At 46.7% G+C, this 13,593-nt stretch overlaps 1 protein-coding gene across 5 annotated transcripts; it reads left to right on the top strand.

Annotated features, from left to right (window-relative positions):
• Positions 1 to 1,285: 1,285 nt before the first annotated feature.
• On the top strand, positions 1,286 to 10,058 carry ZSCAN9 (zinc finger and SCAN domain containing 9). 5 transcript variants are annotated; one of them, XM_078368080.1, is made up of 4 exons: positions 1,286 to 1,414; positions 3,375 to 3,861; positions 4,044 to 4,191; positions 9,171 to 10,058. In XM_078368080.1, exons 2-4 carry the CDS (start codon positions 3,442 to 3,444, stop codon positions 9,785 to 9,787), a joined length of 1,185 nt encoding a protein of 394 aa, XP_078224206.1. In that variant the 5' UTR covers positions 1,286 to 1,414; positions 3,375 to 3,441; the 3' UTR covers positions 9,788 to 10,058. The 5 variants fall into 5 exon arrangements, with proteins under 5 accessions (XP_078224206.1, XP_008992013.1, XP_078224205.1 ...); XM_008993765.5 differs by having other exon boundaries at positions 3,371 to 3,861; XM_078368079.1 differs by having other exon boundaries at positions 1,286 to 1,530.
• Positions 10,059 to 13,593: the final 3,535 nt, after the last annotated feature.

Raw genomic sequence — 13,593 nt, 5'->3', positions numbered from 1 at the left:
TTCAGGTTGTAGCCGAGGCCTTCCAATGAAGGGCGGCTTCTCCAGGAGGAGGCGGTTGGCAGCACCTCCAAATACCTGGGCCAGGTAGAAGCTGCTGCGGTTGCCGGTGACAGCCCCACTGCCTCCAAAGTGGGCTGCGGTGCCACTGCCCTGGCCATTGGCGCCATCAGAGAAGAAACTGGGCGAGCCACCACCTTCGTACGTGAACTCCTGGGCATTGGGCAAGAGCTGGGACTGCGGGGCCGGGTGGGCCGGGATGAAGCGGGGTGGAGGCAGAGACTGGGAGAGGCCGCCGTGGTGGCCGCCGGCCGCCTTCCCCGCCCCACGCTCCTTCTTCTAGGCGGAGTCCACGGAGAGGGTGATGGATGCGCGGGGCAGGGGATGGAGGTGGGCTGGGCGATTGGCCAAAGCATGGCGGGGGAGCTGGACCGGGCGCTGCCCTGGCTTCCAATGGGCGCGAGCCCTGCCGTCGGGGCTGGAACTGCCGTTGACCTCCCCGTCCAGCTCGGGGCCCGCAGCCCCCGCCGCCACCCAGGTCCGGCACCTCCGCGGCTCCCTCCTCCCAGCCCGGCAGGACGCCCGAGGGGTGAGCGCGGACGCCCGGGTCCCCGGGCACTCGGCCACGGACAGTCCGCTCGGCGCCGGCCCCCGGCCCGCCGTCTCCGGTGTGCACGCCGGGGCCCTGCGGTGCTTCGTCAGGGCGCCAGGGGCCCCCGTATTTCCTCCAGAGGCGCCAGAGCAGCTGCTCGTACCAGCAGAAGGTGACGGCGTTCAGGGCTCCGTGGATCTGCGGCTGCGCGGTCCTTTCCCAGGCGGAGAATCAGCCCCGGCGCGGGCTCCGCGGGGCTCCGCGGGGCTCCGGCTCTCCCGGCGGCCTCTCGCTCCAGAGCGGCCCTGAGCTCCGGGGAAGGCCGCTCTTCCTCCCCCGGTGGATGGCGACCCGGGCCCGGCATCGCTACCGGGGACAGTGGCTGCCTTAGGGACTGGGACTAAGGAGGGGTGGGGGGTCTGACATTTTAATAATTTGGGTATTGACTGAGGGGTTTTTCAAACCATAGAAAGGCATTCATTTTAGAAATGCTTTACATCCGCGTTTTCAATACTTAACGGCCTATGCTTCATCAACGTTTTCCGCTTAAAACCCGCGTGCGGCCCCACACTTAAGACCCTCTGATTCTGTGATTCGCGCCAAGGAAGACCTGGACGCCAGGAAAATGGGGGTGGAGCCAGAGGTGACGTGGACGCCGGAGGCGGGACATCGAGACGCGGAGGCCTAGACCGGCCCGGAAGTGCGTCTGGCAGGTCCGCGCTCCAGGAGGGGTCGGCGTCTTTCCCGCCAGGCCATTGTTCGTGCGGAGCTCCTAGCAACGCCGGACCGGTAACCCCCGCTCGCTCCTCGCGCCTTCCGGGTCTCGTGAGTTGGCCGTGGGGACCGGGAATGGAGGCGGGTCGCGGAACGTGGCGCTGGGAAAGGGGTATCGAAAGTGAACTTCAGCCTCCGGGAAGTGGGAGCCGGAGGAGGGGGCGGCGGTTAGTGTCGCGCGGCTTCGGGGGTTCCCTCGTCCATAATGGTCGTCCCCGACTGTGGGGACGTTACACGAGAGAGGGTTATGGGAGGACGGCGAGGCTGAAAGGTCACTTCCGTGAGTAACGACCACAGGATTAGAACTCGGGGAAGAAAGTCTCGGGAGAGGAAGTTAAGGATTACTAGGGCTTTGGGAGTCCGCAAGATGGAGAGCCCTGGGCCGGGCGTGGTGGCTCACGCCTGTAATCCCAGCACTTTGGGAGGCCGAGGCGGGTGGATCACGAGGGCAAGAGATCGAGACTATCCTGGTCAACATGGTGAAACCCCGTCTCTACTAAAAATACAAAAAATTAGCTGGGCATGGTGGTGCGTGCCTGTAATCCCAGCTACTCAGGAGGCTGAGGCAGGAGAATTGCCTGAGCCCAGGAGGCGGAGGTTGCGGTGAGCCGAGATCGCGCCATTGCACTCCAGCCTGGGCAACAAGGCTCAAAAAAAAAAAAAAGAAAGGAAAAGATGGAGAGCCCTGTATACCCTCTCACCTCTAGATTCTAAAAGCAACTTGAGGGGCGTTGAATGGACTGGTTTTCAAGTGCAGAATGTAACAGTTCCTCATTCCCTTTTCCTCAATTCCTTGATTCTCAAACTTTACAATACGTACAGATCACTGAGGCGCCTGTGAAAGGTGGATGTTCTAGGGCTCGCTGCACTTCTCTCCACGCCCAGTTCGGATTCCCCGGACGTCTGCCATAGGGCCTGTCAGGCTGGGATCCCCCGGCTGCGCGGTCTGCTTCCTGACGTTTTGGAGGCACCCATTTTAGAAACATCCCCTGGGTTTCAGGAGCTGCCTGGGTCTGAGGAGAAAACTTCTCCCTTGGGCTTCTTTGGCTTCTTAAGATTATCCTCACAAAGAAGTTGACCTTGGGCAGTCTACTTACCTTTCCCTGGCTTCCATCTCTTATCTAGTGAAATAATTACCATAATAAAACCTGAGTGGGTAATTGTGAGGATTAAATACGGTCTTGCACCTGAAAGCATATTGTAGACTGGTGCAGTGTTGACTGTTACTCTTCAGTAGCACCAGGGCAGTGTGGAAAGCTCACAGGACAGTCCACCTAAGCCTTTCTTTCTGTAAATTTAGTGAAAGCAATGCCAACTTTAAATGGTTGTTTTGAAGATTAAGAACACTGAAGTAAATAGTAAGGTAAATGTTGGCGCATTCATTTAGTCAACAATAACAACATTCCCATTTATTCTTTCTCTAATTTGATGTTTATACAGTGAGTTCAGACTTTTTATTCAGCCTTTCTGAGTTACCTGTGCAGTCCCTAATTCATGGGCTGTTTTCCTCCGTAAACTCTGTAAGGTATTATTGCTATTTATTTTTCACATAAACCAAGATTGAAGGATGATTTAAAAACTTGGCAGAAGGTCACACAATTAGTAAATGTTAGGATCAGAATAAAACCTAGGTCTGGGCCAGGCGTGGTGGCAGACACCTGTAATCCCAGCAGTTCGGGAGCACTTTGGGAGGCCAAGGTGGGAGGATCGCTTAAACCCACGAGTTTGAGGTTGCAGTGAGCTATGATTATGCCACTACACTCCAGCCTGGGAAACAGAGTGAAATTCCCCATCTTTAGAAAAAGAAAGAAAACCCACATCTGGGTAACTTGAAAGCCTATGCTTTTTGCACATTATGAATGTATATAGTACCATTATTTCCATCCTTTGGTTACTATGCCACTTTTCAGTGAAGAGCTTTAGGGTCTGTGATAATTGCTTATATTACCAGTTTCTGTCATCAGCTATTGCCATTTTTCTGTATAAATAATTATTTTTACTGCTTAGGCAGGCACCTCTGGTGTGTCTTGAAGCATAGCTCCAGCTGGAGGGTACCTTTTAAGCTGTTCAAGGTCAAGATGAATACAAACTCAAAGGAGGTTTTATCCCTGGGTATTCAAGTTCCTGAGGCATGGGAAGAACTTCTGACAATGAAAGTGGAAGCAAAAAGTCACTTCCAAAGGCAGGAATCCAGGCTGAAACGCAGTAATCCACTAGCAAGGGAAATCTTCCGAAGGCACTTCCGACAGCTGTGTTACCAAGAGACCCCTGGACCAAGGGAGGCTCTTACCCGACTCCAGGAACTTTGCTACCAGTGGTTGAGGCCACATGTGAGCACAAAGGAGCAGATTTTGGATCTGCTGGTGCTGGAGCAGTTTCTGTCCATCCTGCCCAAGGAGCTCCAGGGCTGGGTGAGGGAACACTGTCCAGAGAGTGGAGAGGAGGCTGTGATTTTGCTGGAGGACCTGGAGAGAGAGCTCGATGAACCACAGCATGAGGTAGGAAGGGACATTTGCTGGAGAAAAGGGTCTACTTTGAGATGCCAAGCATCCTTGTATCTGCTTTGTATCTCCTTGATGTTGGTAATAAAATACCTTCTTCCTGTGTTCTTCTTTCTTGGAAGTGTTTATTTCAGACAGTTAATTTCTTCAAAAGTCAAATCTCGTCTTTTTGTCCCCAGATGGTAGCCCACAGACACAGACAAGAAGTCCTCTCTAAAGAGATGGTGCCTCTAGCAGAGCAGACGTTACTGAGCCTTCAGTCCCAGCCTAAGGAACCCCAGCTCACATGTGACTCTGCTCAGAAGTGCAATTCTATTGGAGAGACAGGTGAGGGACAGGATTTATTTGATGTTGAACGAATCTCACCTGGTCAAGCAAAAACAAACAATAAACGCAGAGCTGGGGAGATGGGAGATCCAGATAACAGCAATGTTCAGTGCTTTTGAGAACCTAGTGTGCTCCTTTTTGATCCTTCTCCCTGAGTACCATCCTGGAAGCTCTCTGGAGTTCTGAGGCATGGTAAATTAGGAAGGCTTTAGGGATCACTGTGGAGCACAGCTTCAGAGAATGGACTTTAAGGTTTGACAGGTTCAGATCCTGGCCTTGCCTCATGGAAGCTGCCTTTATTGAGCAGATTACTGAACCACTTGACCTCAGATCCCTCATCTACAAAATGGGGTTGATAATAGCTTTGGTTTAGTTTCCTTGTGCTGCCTTAAGAGAGTACCACAGACTGGGTGTCTTCAACAGAAATGTATTTACTCACGTTTCTGAAGGCTAGTAGTCTAAGAATCAAGATGCCATCAGGTTTAGTTCTTGGTGGGGTTCCTTCCTGGCGTATAGATGGCTGTCTTCTTGCTGTGTCCTCACATGGCCTTTCCTTTGTGTGCATAGAGAGAGAGAGCAAGCTCTGGTGTCTCATCTTCTTATAAAGACGTACCTGTCCTACTAGATAGGGCCCTACCTTATAACCTCATGTAACTTTTAATACCTCCTTCAAGGCTGTATCTTCGAATATAATCATATTGAGGGTTAGGACCTCAACATACGTGAGGGGATATAATTTGGTCCATAACCAGTATGTACCTCAGAAAGTCATTGTGAGCATCAAGTGCAAACAGTTTATGAAAAGCACTTGGCATGCATTATGCTTAATACATGGTCGCTATTGTCACAAAGCACCATTGCCACCCTTGCTGATTTGGGCTCATACTTGGAGTAGAAAGATAGGAGATATGCTTAGTAAGTGGCAGAATGTATGGGAAAATCCAATGAAATCACACTTTGCCGTTTTCTTCTCTAATCTTCTGAGTGGGGGTAGTAGCCACCCTTGTGGGTATAGTACCGAGCACTTGGGACTGAGTCAGCTGCTTTCCAACTCTAGCTCTCCCTGCGGGAATTGGCTCCGGCTTGCCAAATTTTCCACATATAAAATCATACCCTCTTACTGACTCTTTGTTAATCTTCTGACAATCTTTAGTGAAGTTCTGCTCTTTCCAGTTTCACATTACCCCGTATGCATCAAAGGTGCAACTCCCTTTGCCTCTTTGTCTCTAGCTTCGTTGATTTCATCTGCGCTAGCGGTTGTGGATTCCTGTGACATGGAACACATCTCCTGATTTAAAGTAAAGTGTATGTGTTGAGTAAATTCAGCACAGACCTTCCTATAGCTCCCACGACTTTATCAGATTAAAATTGCTCCTCATGCAATTTTCCCTCTTAATGAGCTGCTTTCCAGTCAATTTCTTTGTTTCTTCTTCCTCTCTCTGTGAACTTGGACCTTTTATTTTCTAGCCACCTCCTCTCTTCTGCCTTCCAAAGTACCTCTAGAACCCTGCTGAGAACCCCCTTTTCCAAGAAGCACATCTAAATTGTCCACCTGTGTCCACTCATCCATCTATCCATTCAACAAATGTTTGTAAAACATCTGCTGTGGCTGTCAGGGAGTATCCAGAGGGCATCTCCAGATTGGAGAGTTCTCCCTCCAAGGTATCAGTGCAGGTATGTGTTACAAATTTAGGGAAAACCAATATTATAAAACAACATATGTTTGAAATTACAAAGACCAAGTTTAAGTTCCAGCTTTTCAACTTGTTAGCCAAGCAATATTTAATAGGTAAGTTTGAGTTTCTGTTTAAGTTTTGCTGATTCTTTAAAAATCTAAATAATACAAAAGTTTATATAGTAACAAATGAAAGTTCTCCAAATCCTACTCCCTTGAGGTAACTACTCTTGTCACTTTGCTGTGTATTTTCCAGACATTTCTCTATATAGTCTGTCTACCCATACATGTATGTATCTTCCCAAATTTTTCTATAGTTCTTTAAAGAGATGGGATGATAACATCAAGGAGTTCTGTGGTGAGTCATTTTGATAATGTATCTGAAAGTGCTTTGTAAGTCATGAAAGTTGTATAAACAGTAATAAAATGTGGGAAATGTCCAAGTTTTTATATTCTACCTGGCTCCCTCGTACATTTCAGATTGAATATGAAGTTTAAGCAAAAGGGCAGTACTGATCCCACTTGTGGCCCATCTCTTCTCTACAGACACATTTTTACTTTCCAAACCTGTTGTGATCCCCCATCTAAAAGGAGGAGGAGAGCCATGGCCTGACAACAGAGGAGTCCTAAGTCTCCCACACGCCTACCTATTCTGGTGTGTGAAAGACAGGGCAGACGTAGGAGAAAGAAGCAGATATTTTTGTCAAAAGAAGAAGGATGGCTCTGTTATCCTTGGCGTTTTCTATGTTGCAAAGTGAAGTCAGACCTGGGAAACCCAAGACATTCTAAGGATACCATAGCAGCTGCTCTTTAGTGTGTAGACAGTGTGGGTCTGTTTCTCTCCATTCTTACTTTCAACTCCTCCAAGCAGAAAGGGTTTGATGGGGTTGGCTGGACACAATTCAGTATGGATCAGTCCTATGGGGCAGCCTTTGCTCCACATGCCAGTTCTGGGGGCCAGTCCATTGAGGCCATAGTCATAGAATTGGTTTCAGTCCTTTCCCTTTTATATGTTCTTTCAACACATATTTTTTTGGCAACTACTATGTGCCAGGCATGATTCTCAGGGATAAAACAAGGATCCTTTCTTAGAGATTGGATTGTAGCAAGAGGGAGAGAATGATAAACACGAAAATAAAGAGATGATACAGTGTGTTCAAAGGTGATGAGGTTACAGAATATGGCAAAAATAGAACAGGATAAGGGAGATAAGAGTACTGTGGATAAGGGAAACAGATTGTGCTATTAAATGGAAGAATTCAGGTAGACCCATTGAGAAGGTGAGTTGAACAAAGCCTTGAAGGAAGTGAGAGAGACAGGGCCTTGCTTTCATTTGAGGTGGGAGCTTTCCAGCAAGAGAGAAGCAAAGGTCTCATGATGGGAGGCACTAGCACAGAGGTCTCGTGACGGGAGGCACTAGAGCAGAGGTCTCGTGATGGGAGGCGCTAGAGCAGAGGTCTCATGACGGGAGGCGCTAGAGCAAGGTCAAGTCTCATGACGGGAGGCGCTAGAGCAGAGGTCTCATGATGGGAGGCGCTAGAGCAAGGTCAAGTCTCATGACGGGGGGCGCTAGAGCAGAGGTCTCATGACGGGAGGCGCTAGAGCAAGGTCAAGTCTCATGACGGGAGGCGCTAGAGCAGAGGTCTCATGATGGGAGGCGCTAGAGCAAGGTCAAGTCTCATGATGGGAGGCGCTAGAGCAGAGGTCTCATGACGGGAGGCGCTAGAGCAAGGTCAAGTCTCATGATGGGAGGCGCTAGAGCAGAGGTCTCATGACGGGAGGCGCTAGAGCAGAGGTCTCATGATGGGAGGCGCTAGAGCAAGGTCAAGTCTCATGACGGGAGGCGCTAGAGCAGAGGTCTCATGACGGGAGGCGCTAGAGCAGAGGTCTCATGACGGGAGGCGCTAGAGCAGAGGTCTCATGACGGGAGGCGCTAGAGCAAGGTCAGGTCTCACGACGGGAGGCGCTAGAGCAAGGTCAGGTCTCACGACGGGAGGCACTAGAGCAAAGGTCTTATGACGGGAGTACACCTTGGATAACTGTAGATTTGAAAGTCGTAAAGATAGTAGTCCCCACTATTCAAGGGGGATCCGTTCCACGACCCCCAATAGATGCCTGAAACCCAGGATAATACTGAACCCGGTATCCTATTTTTTTCTATGCATACCTAAGATAAAGTTTAATTTATAAATTAAGCATCGTAAGAGATAAACAACAATAATAATAACGTGGAACAATTATAATAATATGCCAGCCTCACTACCTTTGCACTTTGGGGCCACTGTTAGGTAAAATAAGGGTATATAAACATAAGCACTGTGACATTGCAACAGTCAGTCTGGTAACCAGATGGCTAGTAGGTGTGTAACAGGCAAGCAGCATGTACAGTGTGGACATGCTAGACAAAAGGAGGACTCATGTCCTGGGTGAGACAGAGCCAGATGGAATGAGATTTCATCACACTAAGAATGGTGCCAAATTTAAAACTTAGGAATTGTTTGTTTCTGGCATCTTCCATTTAGTATATTTGAACTGTGGTTGACTGTGAATAGCTGAAACTTCGTAAGGCAAAACCACAGTTAAGTGGGGACTACTGTACTGCCTGAAGACCACCTGGAACAGTAGATGTTTCATACTTGTTCTGAAAATGAATGAATGAGTACATGAAGTAACTTACCTTGGAAAGGGTTACTTTGAGGTAATCTCAGGAAGGAGAGACAGGTCTAAGTGAAAACTCCAGAGAAGCCAGCCTGATCTTTACCCATCTCTTCCCATGAAGAAGTATAAAAAAATACTGCCAGCCGGGCATGGTAGCTCACATCTGTAATCCCAGCATATTGGGTGGCCAAGGTGAGTGAATCACCTGAGGTCAGGAGTTTGAGATCAGCCTGACCAAGATGGTGAAACCCCATCTCTACCAAAAATACAAAATTAGTTGGGTTTGGGGGTCATGTGCCTGTAGTTTCAACTACTTGGGAGGCTCAGGCAGGAGAATCACTTAAACCCAGGAAGTGGAGGCTGCAGTGAGCTGAGATCACACCATTGAACTTCAGCCTGGGTTACAGAGCAATACTCTGTCTCAAAAACAAAAAACTTCCCCAGGCCAAGTCTACATGGGGATGGACTGACCTATGTTTTGCAAAAGAGGGCAAACTTTCCTCCTTACCTTGGGGAAGGTGTTACCACACTGGCCCTTCTGTTTCTAGCCCACTTGCTTTTCTATGATGTATTTTTATAGACATAGTCATTTACCCATAGGCTCAGGGAACAAGTGACATTTACCTAGTCTTTTTCTTTGTTTCAGATGAGGTGACCAAGACTGAGGACAGAGAGTTGGTGCTAAGGAAAGACTGTCTTAAGATAGTGGAACCACATGGGAAAATGTTTAATGAGCAGACCTGGGAGGTATCACAGCAGGATCTCCCACATAGACAAGTTGGTGAACATAAGGATAGGATACAGAGGCAGTGGGGAAATGTCTCAGGAGAGGGGCAGCACAAATGTGATAAATGTGGGAAGAGCTTTACTCAGAGCTCAGGTCTCATTCGACATCAAAGAATTCACACTGGAGAAAGACCTTATGAATGTAATGTGTGTGGGAAAGCCTTCAGTCGGAGTTCTGGTCTTTTTAATCACCGAGGAATCCACAATATACAGAAACGGTACCACTGTAAGGAGTGTGGGAAGGCCTTCAGTCAGAGTGCAGGTCTCATCCAGCATCAGAGAATCCACAAAGGAGAAAAGCCGTATCAGTGCAACCAGTGCAATAAGAGCTACGGTCGGCGTTCATTTCTCATTGAACATCAGAGAAGCCACACGGGGGAGCGGCCTCACCAGTGCACTGAATGCGGGAAAAGCTTTAATCGACACTGCAACCTCATTCGCCATCAGAAGATCCACACAGTGGCTGAGCTGGTCTAGGACTTGCTATGAGCAAGTTTTCCAGATCAGCAGCCAAGTCGTGTGGAGTAGGTTAAGGCTAGAAAATGCCTCTCCTTTCCTTTCTCCTATGGCCCTGGGACTTCCTAAAAGGAAAGTTGGGTGTTTGAAGCTACTGTTTTCCCTTTTGTTCATTATACCTCCTTATTATTATGAGCTGTGTCCCTCTTATTTTTTATTATTATTTTTAAGATGGCTGCGAAACCCTTCTAATAATGTAATAAATGGCCTGCTAGAGCTAACATGCCTGAAATATTTGGTGTCTGTGTTTAACTCCAAAGGTTAACAAAGCTCTACTGATGGTTTATAACAAATGGGTCTTTGGTTTGTAGTATAAACACCTTTTCCACCTTACTGCTTCCCTCTGACACCAACGTGACTCTCCCTTGGAAAGTGACCAGCATGGGCTGTGTGCTTCAGTGTCTGCCGTGTGTCCATTTGCTTACCGGCCACACAGGGAAATGAGCAGTGTCATTATCCCATTTTACAGATGAGGAATCTAAGGCTCAGAAAATCCAAGCATCAGAGCCAAGGCTGAAACCCTGAACTTTTATTTTTAGTAATGCTTTAATTTTGGAATAATTTTAGACTTACAGAAATGCTGCAAAGATAAAGTTCTCATATTTCTTTCACCTAGATTCCCCTAATGTTCTCTTATAACATCCCACCTTTTTAGTTAAACCTTGGCTTTTTACTCCAAATCCCAGTTTCTTTACGATGTCATGCTTCACACTGATATCAGATTTCTCCATTTAAGTTTAGTCACCTGCAAGTCCCTGAAGAGTTTTTCTAACACATCTTCAGTGTTAGAAAGTCTTCTGTATCCTGAGTACCAGGCCACATCGGAGAACTGGATTAATCCAAATAAGATGCTAGCTACTGTCTGAAATCTCAGTCTTTCTCTTCTGTTTGCTTGGCTTAGAGGGAAAAAAAAGTCTAGAGAAAAAATATCTTCCCTGTATAGATCTTTAAGAAACACTATTTTACCTTAGGTGTGATGGTACGAGCCTGTAACTCCACAGCTTTGGGAGGCCAAGGCAGCAGTATTGCTTGAGGCCAGGAGTTTTAAGACCAGTCTGTGCAAAGTAGTGAGACACTGTTTCTAGAAAAAAAACTTTAAATAGCTGGGTGTGGTGGTGTGTGCCTATCGTCCCCAGATACTCAGGAAGCTGAGGTGAGAGGATCACTTGAACCCAAGTGGTTGAGACTGCAGGGATCATGCCACTGCACTCCAGCCTGGCCACAGAGAGAGACCCTGTCTCAAAAAACAGGCCAGGCGCAGTGGCTCACGACTAATCCCAGCACTTTGGGAGGCTGAGGAGGGCAGATCACAAGGTTAGAGGTTCAAGACCAGCCTGGTCAACCTAGTGAAACCCCCATCTCCACTAAAAATACAAAAATTAGCTGGATGTGGTGGCACTCACCTGTAGTCCCAGCTACTCAGGAGACTGAGGCAGGAGAATCACTTGAACCTGGGACGGGAGGTCACAGTGAACCAAGACCATGCCATTGCACTCCAGCCTGGGTAACAGAGTGAGACTCAATCTCAAAAAACAAACCACATCACCACCACCAACAAAAAAAACCAGAAACCTTTTCTGTTAAGAAAAATCAATTACACTGCCTGCATCAACAAATTTTTTTAAAAATCAGACAAGGCTTACCATAGCCTTGTGTTCTGCCTCAAAGGAGGCTCTTTCTCCGTGAAGTTTACTCATGGAGAGGAGAAATCTCCCCTTCTTAGGACTAAAGACTTGAGGCTTGAGGTTCCCCAAGGCTCTCTTTGCCTGTCCTCCCTTACTTCCTTTTATGATTCCTAAGCTGCAACCCATCTCTTTCATCTGTTTGACCTAATGTTCAGAGGTTTCCTGAGAGATGGGAAAATGCTCCAATTTGCTGAGGACAAGTCCACACACAGTTAGAGCTTTACACTGTTTTCAGTAACTTCTAAATGTGTTGCTGAGCAGCCAACTCGGATTGTATAACTTTTATGGAAAAGAGTCAAACAGAAGTGGAATACCATAGTGAACCCCCATGACTTCTTGACAAAAAGAATCAAAACTCTATACAATATTTGAAGACATTTATCCTGAGCCAAATACGAGTGACCATGGCCTGTGACAGCCCTCAGGAGGTCCTGAGAACGTGTGGCCAGAGTGGTTGGGTTACAATATATTTATACATAATTATTATATTAAATATAATAATAATTTATATATATTAGGGAGGTATGAGATGTCAGTCACATACATCGAAGAAATACATTGGGTTGGTTCAGAAAGATGGGACAACTCCGAGCAGGGGCTTCCAGGCTACAGGTAAATGTAAACATTTTCTGGTTGACAATTTGTTGAGTTTATCTGAGGATGTGGGGTTAATGGAAAGGAATGTTTAGGTTAAAATAAATGTGGAGACCAAGTTTTATTGTGCAGAGGAATCCCAGGTAGCAGACGTCAGAGAGAGAGAGCAGGTTGTGAAATGTTTCTTATGGGACCTAAAAGGGTGCCTGGTTCCTAGTTGATTATCTCCTGGATCTGGAAAGAAGGGAGGGGAAACAAAAGGGGGATGGGGATTCTCTATAGAATGTGATTTTTCCCACAAGAGACTTTGTAGGGCAATATCAGGGTATAGGAAGGAAATACGTTTTGGGGTCAAATATTTTTCCTCGTCTCACAATGTTATGCCAGAGTCAGATTGAAAAGTAAATCACAATATATAGGGTCAAATAAAACCAGTCTGATGAGAAGTTATGGTTTGTAGATCATGACGCCCTAGACCCCTTAGCTAGGAATTCAGGCAAGATAAAAATCAGAGCTTAGTCCTCAAACTCATCACCCATCTTCAACAGTTATCAACTCGTAGCCTATTTTGATTCATTTATGCCTCCCCCTCCCCCTTACTCCTTTGGATAACTGAAGTAAACTTAAAACTTGATTCAGCTTGAGAACATTAAGCAGATCTGGTGGCTGTGTCCTCTCTCGATCCAAGTCTCTACCTTTTTTCTTGTTTCTCCACTGAATGAGTGGCCAAGGAAGTTGGATTCTGAGTCAAAACCCTTAGCAACACTTTCCCATCAGAGGGAAAATAAATTACCTAATACTCAGTATCACCTAAAAACTCCACAGAATATCAGCTTGAACTGACACCCATTTCTCTTTTTGAATCAGGAAAAAGTTTTACACATTGTAGGGAAGCCTAAGAAGAATTTTTGTGCCATAGTAGATTTAAAGGATAAACTCCAGGATCTTCTGACAGAAATGTTAATTATAATATCTTCCTATACCAAACAGAAATATTATGGGAATTAGTTATTACTGATGACATTAATCATCTTGAGTGAGTTAAAATTCAAACATTTAAATGATAAAGTAGCCTCTTCTCTTTTTTTGTATGTCTCAATACTACATGGTATAGTAAAAAAAGAGTGGACCAGGAGTCGGGACCCCTGTTAAGGAGTCCATGCCTAATCACTTCTAAAGTTTGGACCTTGGATAAATCACTTGGGTTGGGTTTCCTAGAAGTAGAGCCTAGGCATGGGTTCAAGTCTAGGGAATTTTGGGGAGCAAAGTAAGCTGCAGGAAAAAAGCAAAGCAGAGAGGGAAGCAAGATATGGAAGAGGAAATGGGCTGAGCAAGCTGTGTTCTGAGCTTAAGACTGGTCTAATTTGGAAGAAGGATTTTTGGAACAAAATTTATCCTTGAGGCAAGGGGCCAACCTTTTGTACCTTGAAGGCTTCCTGGAGACCGTAGATTATCTCTGTTCGTCCAGGGACAATTATTCAGAGAAGG

This window comes from Callithrix jacchus, chromosome 4 (assembly GCF_049354715.1).
Source record: "Callithrix jacchus isolate 240 chromosome 4, calJac240_pri, whole genome shotgun sequence".
In the NCBI taxonomy this organism is placed as follows: domain Eukaryota; kingdom Metazoa; phylum Chordata; class Mammalia; order Primates; family Cebidae; genus Callithrix; species Callithrix jacchus.
This window is presented reverse-complemented; position numbering and strand designations above follow the sequence as displayed.